Source organism: Ictidomys tridecemlineatus, chromosome 2, assembly GCF_052094955.1.
Source record: "Ictidomys tridecemlineatus isolate mIctTri1 chromosome 2, mIctTri1.hap1, whole genome shotgun sequence".
Taxonomy (NCBI): Eukaryota; Metazoa; Chordata; class Mammalia; order Rodentia; family Sciuridae; genus Ictidomys; species Ictidomys tridecemlineatus.
The window spans coordinates 17,155,705-17,162,985 of NC_135478.1; the positions used below are offsets into that span (position 1 = coordinate 17,155,705).

Here is a 7,281-nt window from a genome sequence, read left to right on the forward strand (position 1 = left end):
AAAGTTACTATAATAATATTAACTGAACACATAAGAGAAAAAAATGCTAGATATAAAATTCAACAGAAAAAAAGTATTTTTAAAAGGAATAAATAGAACTTCTAAAAAGGAAAAAAATATAAAAATAAATATGAAAGAAAAAAATGAACTATGTGATCCATTAGTTTAACAGGAAATAGCTAAAAAGGAAGTTAGTAAGGTGGAAGATATGAAAAAAATAAATTATCTGGAATGTATCACAGGAAGAACAAACAATGGAAAATATAACAAATTTAAAAATTTAAAACCACTAGTACACTGTCATTATTTCTAGAGTTGCTGTTGAGAAATGAGGTATCATTTTTGATTACTGGTTCTTTGTATATGACTTTCTTCTTGAAAATGTTTTGAGCTACTTTTTATGGCAAGTTTTTTGAAGCTTCAGATTGTTATTTCTTTATGTGGGTCTATTCCCAATTTATTAGATTGGGTTCTTGGTTGACCATTTCATCTGGAAACTCAAGTTATTTAGTATGGGGAAATTCTTATTTCTTTGACAATTTCCATCCTTCTATTTTCTCTTTAAACTTTTTTTTCTGGATTATCATCTGATTCCTTATTGTTAATTTTATTATCTTTTCTGTGTCTTACAGTTTCTGGGATATCTGCTCAGTTTAGTTTTATATGGTTTAAAAGAATTTTTATGATGACGATTATTTTTTTTACCTTCTGAGAACTCTTTTTGTATTCTGACTCTTCTTTTTTAGAACTTCCTATTCTTGTTTTATGAATTTCTTTCTTTCATATCTTTAATAATATTAATTTAGTTAAAAAAAAGCTTTATCATCTTCCCTACATTGTTTCTGTATCCTTTGAGTGTAATTGTTTTGATCTCCATTTCTTGTGGTTTTCCTTCAAATATTTGATGGTCTCTGACTGTTCATATTAAGAGTTGGGGGGGAAAAATAAAGAAGGAAGCTCTGGTGTTGACTGTTAGCTCCTATCAGTTGCCAATCTCAGCAAGCACCTGCGGGTTACTGGTTTGTGACATTTCATTGTGAGCAACCAATTATCAGATTCTATGGTTATTGTTCTTGAGTTGATCAGATTCCCCAGAGCAAAGAAATTTACTATCTGCTTCTTGGGGGAAATCACAGCCCTGATAATCAGCCTTCTGCAAACTGAGTTGGGGAAAAGGGCTGTGACTTAATCTTCTAGAATATAAATTTTTCATTTCACTCTTTGTTTTCAGTGTTCCATGTCTGCCTTCAGCTGTGTTTGATTCTCTAGACTATAGTACTCTTTAGGTTCAACCTCCCAGTGGACAAACCTTTACCCCTCTGCCAGGGTGAAGGAGGAGGTGCATGGGATGTGGGGGTGCCTTCCTTTCTCAGCCACTATCAGTGATGTCTAGAGCACCAACTGCCATGCCCCCCACCCCCCACCCCGCCCCGGGGTTTTGCAGTGCACATTAGCTTTCTTCTGAGTTTCAACCCCTTCCAGCTTATAGTATAGCTTTCTTGGCTCTGTTAGGTCAGTAACTGCTCAGCTGTTTGCTGTCTGACTTCTGAAGTGGATTATTATCTTCTCTTTCTCTCTCTTTTTTAATGGATTTTAACAAAACCTCATCAATGTCATTTCATTGGGACTTTCAGAGGAAGGGAGAGAACACAGATGTGTTCTATCTGTCATTTTAAACCATAAATTCCCAAAAATATTTTCATCTTTTACATGTTTACTTTCGTGTTTCCGTTTTTGACATGCATAGTATAAATATTTACAAAAAATTCTGTTTCTCTTCTCTTGTAATGTATTGTTTTTTTGAAACTTCTCAGGTGCCTGGCTGAGAAGGCGGGAGACGTTGCATTTTTGAAAGATGTCACTGTCTTGCAGAACACTGATGGTAGGTGAAGATATTTCCCTTCCTCTTCCAAAGCAGAGTCTTTGGCATCACAACACATCTCCGTGTTTGGTTTTGCAGTGAGGAGGCATTCTAGCAATTCCCAGGCTGACTGAAAGAATTCCAAAATTTGACCTTATTGGCAACATGGTCACATCTGTAGGTGATACAGTGATTGTGAAGCTGAATTCACACACTCACACACACACACACACACACACACACACACACACACACACACACACCATACTCAGTAGCAAAGGTCTCCCTGGCTTTGTCTAAGCTGAAGAAACTCACCATCTGCCTGGACCAGATCACACATGCCTAAAAGTGTAGATGATATGGATTTTTAAAACTGAACATATGAAAATAATATTTCCCTTTAAAAAAAAAGGAAGTAGATCTGGGCATAATGATGCATGCCTGTAATCCCAGCAGTGTGAGAAGCTAAGGCAGGAGCACCACAAGTTCAAAGCCAGCCTCAGAAACTTAGCAAGTCCCTGCCTCTAAATAAGATATCAAAAGGTCTGGGGGTGTGGCTCAGTGATTAAACACCCCTGGGTTCAATCTCTGCTACCAAAAACAAATAAATAAAAAAATAGAATAAAAAAGGAAGTAGAGGCCTCATTCAGCCTCATGTGAGCCTTTGTTCTGGAAGCTCCTTGGGAGAGAGTGGGGACAAAAATTACAGGTGGATGCAGATGAGAAAGGTAATTCACCAGCCGATGGTAGAGCAATCACTGTTCTGATCTCCAGGTGGAAAAAAAAAAAAAAAACTTCTTCAGTTATTTGCTGTCTTCCAAATAGCATCTCCCTTCTTCAGCCCTGCTCTGCCTCCCACCCCTCAGCTTTAGCAATGGCTGGCTATTTTGTTCCCTGAGAACAGCCTCCACTTCTGCCTCCCTCCTTCAGTGAGCCCTGCAGTCAGCCACTTCTCCCCTCTCTTCCTGCCTCTCCTCTTGTCTCCTGGAAAGGGATTAGGGGCAGACCTATGGGTCCAGAAGGATGTCAATATCAAATAGTGGGATCTAGAGGATGGTGAGATGTTTCCTTAAGGTGGGAGGGCAGGAGAGACAGACAAGCAGGGCCTGAACGTGAGCCCATATATGCGCCCACAGACACATGGGAATTGCATTTAGGATCTATGGCAGTCAATCCAAGTGGTCTCCAGGGACCAGATCCATGTCAAATTTAATTTCAAGAATCCTAGAAATTCCTATCCTGTCTCTGGTTACACTTAAAGCATTTGAAAAGGAAAGGAAATGTACCTCTTGAATATAAATGAGCTATAGGTTGAGACACCTAATTAAAAAATCTGAAATGCTCCCAAAGATTTTTGAATACTGACATGACACCCCCAGAGGAAAATTTCACACCGGACCTCATGTGATAGGTTCACAGTCAAAATTCAGGCTAGAGACACTGGAAACACCGTATGACATTATCTTCAGTTCACGGGCATCATGGGTATATGAAACATAAAAGAAATCTGTGCTTTGATTTGGGTCCTACTCCCAAGATAGCTCATTCTGTATAAGCAAATATGACAAAATTAAAAAATTTTTTTTCCAAATCCAAAGCACTTCTGATTCCAGATATTTTTGATTAAAAAAAAAACTCAACCTGTTTTTTTTTCTTTTCTGGAATTCACTGGAAAATATGGTATAGGTGGAGCGTTTTCTTAAAAAAAAAAAACTTAAAAAAATTTAATATCTTTATTGAGATACAATTTGCAGACTGTAAGTTTCTCCCATTCCAAGTGTGCCATTCAGTGGTCTCCAGCCCCCAGAGCTGTACAGCCTCCAACAGAGCAAAGAGCACTTGAACAACCCATGAAGGCCACCTACTCCTAGTAGCATCACCCCTCCCCACTCCTTCCGCACAGGTGACTGTCCACTGTCTGCTTCTGTGGCGCTGCCTACTCATGCGAATGGAATCATGACTTGTGGTCTTTTGTGATGTCTTCTTTCACTTAGTGTCTGAGGCCTATCCGTGTGTGACCTTGGCTTCCTTTTATTGCTGAATCGTGTCCCACTATATGCTAATGTTTGGTTGTCTGAAGTTTGAGTCACTGCCCAGAACAAAGCTTTTTTTCTCTCTCCCGCACAGCACCACAACCCCAGTGAATATATTTTTGAGAGGTCAGTGGGAGGGTCACATCCACCCAGAAAGACCCCTTGACCATGCAGGGCAGATGTGACTGATACCACCTTCTTTTGTCTTGGCAGGAAAGAACCCGGAGGCATGGGCTAAGGACCTGAAGCTGGATGACTTTGAGCTCCTGTGCCTTGATGGCACCCGGAAGCCTGTGACTGAGGCTCGGAGTTGCCATCTGGCGGTGGCCCCAAATCATGCTGTGGTATCTAGGAAAGATAAGGCAGCACACCTTGAACAGGTGCTGCTGGATCAACAGGTATGGACCACCAGGGCCCCTGGCTTGCTCTTAACTTTGTGGGCTCCTGTTAGGTTGGGTAACCCCTGAGCCAGGTGAATCAGCCCGCACAAGCCTTCTTGGCCCCTCCACTCGACGCTGGTGGGGGCACCATTTGCTCTGAGCTATGGGGAGTCTCAAGGAGAACCACAGAGGCTTCTGACTCTGGGCTTCCTGGGACCGACTTGACTTCTGCCCGAGTCTCTGTGCCCCTGGGCTCCCATTCCCTGCGTGGCTAAGAGGCGATTACCATCCTCTTCTCTCAGCGAGTGGTTACTGTGCCAGTTTTCCGAGGCTGGGCCACTGAATAATATTCTGGACAAGGTCCCTGAGACCACAACACAGAGCTTTCTCCATAGATGTAGGTCCATCCGTGTGAATGTGATTTGAAGGAAACCCTAAAAGTTCCTGAAAATCTGAGATTCTCTACTAGAACTTCTATTTTTATATCACGATACCATTACTCCAGGGGTGCTTCCAAGGCAATGACCCTGGGTATGGAGAAGGGGCTGTGTGCAGCTAAGGAGGGCTGAGTATCCTGCCTAGGGGCAACTGCTTGGTGGGTGGAAAGACCGATTCTCTGAGAAAGCTGACATGTTAGAATTTTCTAGGTGATCAGTTCTTGGAGGGCAGGCCTCAAAAATACTCAGCTGTCCCCTAGCCACCTGCAAGAAGGTCTATGGAAAGAGGCCACTAATTTAGAAGGGAGGAAAGGTGGCAGGAGGTGAGATCAGAAGTGGTGTGAGAATGGAAGAAACAGCCTCCCAGTTCATACATTCTCCTGTTTCCCATGGCTAGGCTACTTACGTATACTGTCTGACCTTTTGACACAGGTTAAGTTTGGAAGAAAAGGCAGTAGGTGCCCAGGAGAATTCTGCCTGTTCAAGTCTGATACCAAAAACCTTCTGTTCAATGACAACACTGAGTGTCTGGCTAAACTCCATGGCAGAACAACAAGTGAGAAATATCTGGGACAGCAGTACATCACAGCCGTTGCTAATCTGCAGCAATGCTCAACCTCCGGTAAGAGGACCCTAGAGAGCATCACTGAGAAAACATCACTGGTAAAGGTCGAGATTTTAGGGTCAAAATGCATCTTAGAATGCAGATTCTCAAAAGATTCCAATGTAGGGCCAGGTGTGGTGGCGCATGCCCGTAATCCCAATGGCTCCGGTGGCTGAGGCAGGAGGATCGCAAGTTCAAAGCCAACCTGGGCAATGGTGAGGCCCTAAGCAACTCAGTGAGACCCTCTCTCTGACTAAAATACAAAACAGGGCTGGGGATGTGGCTCAGTGGTTGAATGCCCCTGAGTTTGATCCCCAGCACCCCTCCCCAGCAAAAAAAAAAAAAAAAAAAATTCAAATGTAGGGAAACTTAACCAAGGAAAGGTACCGATCATAATTAAATCCTTTAAAAATATTTAGAAGATATTCCAGAGTGTTGTAAGGCTTCCAGGGATGATCCTCAAGTTCCAGCTAGCTTGACACCTCTGTGCACGGTCATCAACCAGATTTGTATTCCTGGTCCCTCAGAGGCCAAGCCCCCAGGCAGAGGCTTGTTCTCAACTCAGAACAAATTTGCCTGTGAGGGAACATTTAGCAATGCCTGGAGACATTTTTGATCACCACAATTTAGAAGATGCTGCTGGTATCAGATGGGTAGAGTCCAGGGATGCTACTAACGAATGCACAGGATAGCTGCCCACAACAGAGTTATCACCAGGCTCCAAAGGTCAATGGCGTCAAGGTGAGAAATCCCGTCCAGGACTGAGGCACATTTCAGATCATTCAATGCTGAGGAGGACCACATTTGGATAACTACAGCTTCAGTCAGCAGGGGATTGTGGAGACTGTGTGCCCTTGAGGGATGCTGTCTCTTCCTGCTGACCTCAGGGGCAGTTCTCAGCATGGTGACTCATGCAGAGTGGGAGCTCGGGAAGTGTTTGCAGAGGGATGATTGAGTGGGTAGAAGAATGTGGTTGCAAACAAATTTTGCATTAATGGCTCACTTTCTGGAACTTAGAAGACCACTACTGCCTTGTGAACCTGAGAGTGTGACAACTGATCACTTGGAGATAGTAGGGAGGGGTGGCAGTGTCCCTTAGGCCAGAGCAGGGGAACGCCCTGGCTGGTGAAGGCTAGACCTGCCTGTGTTCTCTGGACACTGCAGTTGCTGAGAGAAGAGATGGGAAAAATGTGGGAGAGGACCACACTGACTCACGGGGGTGGGAGAAGGCAGAGGAAACCTTTCCAGTGCCCTCCTTGGGTTATTGACTTAAAGAATTGATTTAAACTATCAGTTTTTGAATCTCCTGCTCTGTTGTGTCCCACAGAGCTCCTGGATGCCTGTGCTTTCCTCAGGAAGTAAACCCCAAGAAGACAGACCAGCCTCCCGGAGGGATCTGCAGCCCTTCAGGGCCCACAGTCCCCCGAGCCTGGCTGTGCAGAGCCTTGTCCTCCCCTGGCTAAGGATGCCGTTTGCCAATCCACAGCTTTCACAATTCCCTGCTGTCATCTTAGGAAGAAATAAAATTAGAAATGCTTTTGGTTTTTTCTCTTTGTAAAGCATCGTTCATTTTTTTTTTTCTAGAATTTTATTCTGAAGCCATGTGCCTTTCTTTCTTTTGCAGTCTTGGGCACAATGCCCAGTGGTCTGGAATCTGGGGACAGGCCAAGTGACTGTTTTTCCCAGGGAGATCCGATTCATTCACACAGTTGTCTCTGTATGTGTGTATGTGTGTGCCTGCAGACCCATGTGTATGTATGTGTGTGTCCAGGTCGTGTGTGCATACGCATACATGTGTATGCCTTAGCATTTGTGTGTACACGTGAAGATGTGTGTGAGTGTTTTTTTTTTAAATTGATTTTTTAAAAAATACATGACAGTGTAATGCATTACAATTCTTATTACACGTATACAGCACAATTTTTCATATCTCTGGTTGTATATAAAGTATGTTGACACCAATTCG

The 7,281-nt window shown here is 43.2% G+C and overlaps 1 protein-coding gene across 1 annotated transcript in view; it reads left to right on the forward strand.

Moving 5' to 3' along the window:
• The window catches only part of Ltf (lactotransferrin), a 29,490-nt gene extending 22,616 nt beyond the window's left edge, over positions 1 to 6,874 (forward strand). Inside the window, exons 14-17 of the mRNA XM_005332916.4 lie at positions 1,815 to 1,882; positions 4,108 to 4,292; positions 5,144 to 5,333; positions 6,643 to 6,874. Of these exons, the coding sequence (XP_005332973.2) occupies positions 1,815 to 1,882; positions 4,108 to 4,292; positions 5,144 to 5,333; positions 6,643 to 6,677 (478 nt within the window). The 3' untranslated portion in view covers positions 6,678 to 6,874. The remainder of the gene's footprint in view (positions 1 to 1,814; positions 1,883 to 4,107; positions 4,293 to 5,143; positions 5,334 to 6,642) is intronic.
• Positions 6,875 to 7,281: the final 407 nt, after the last annotated feature.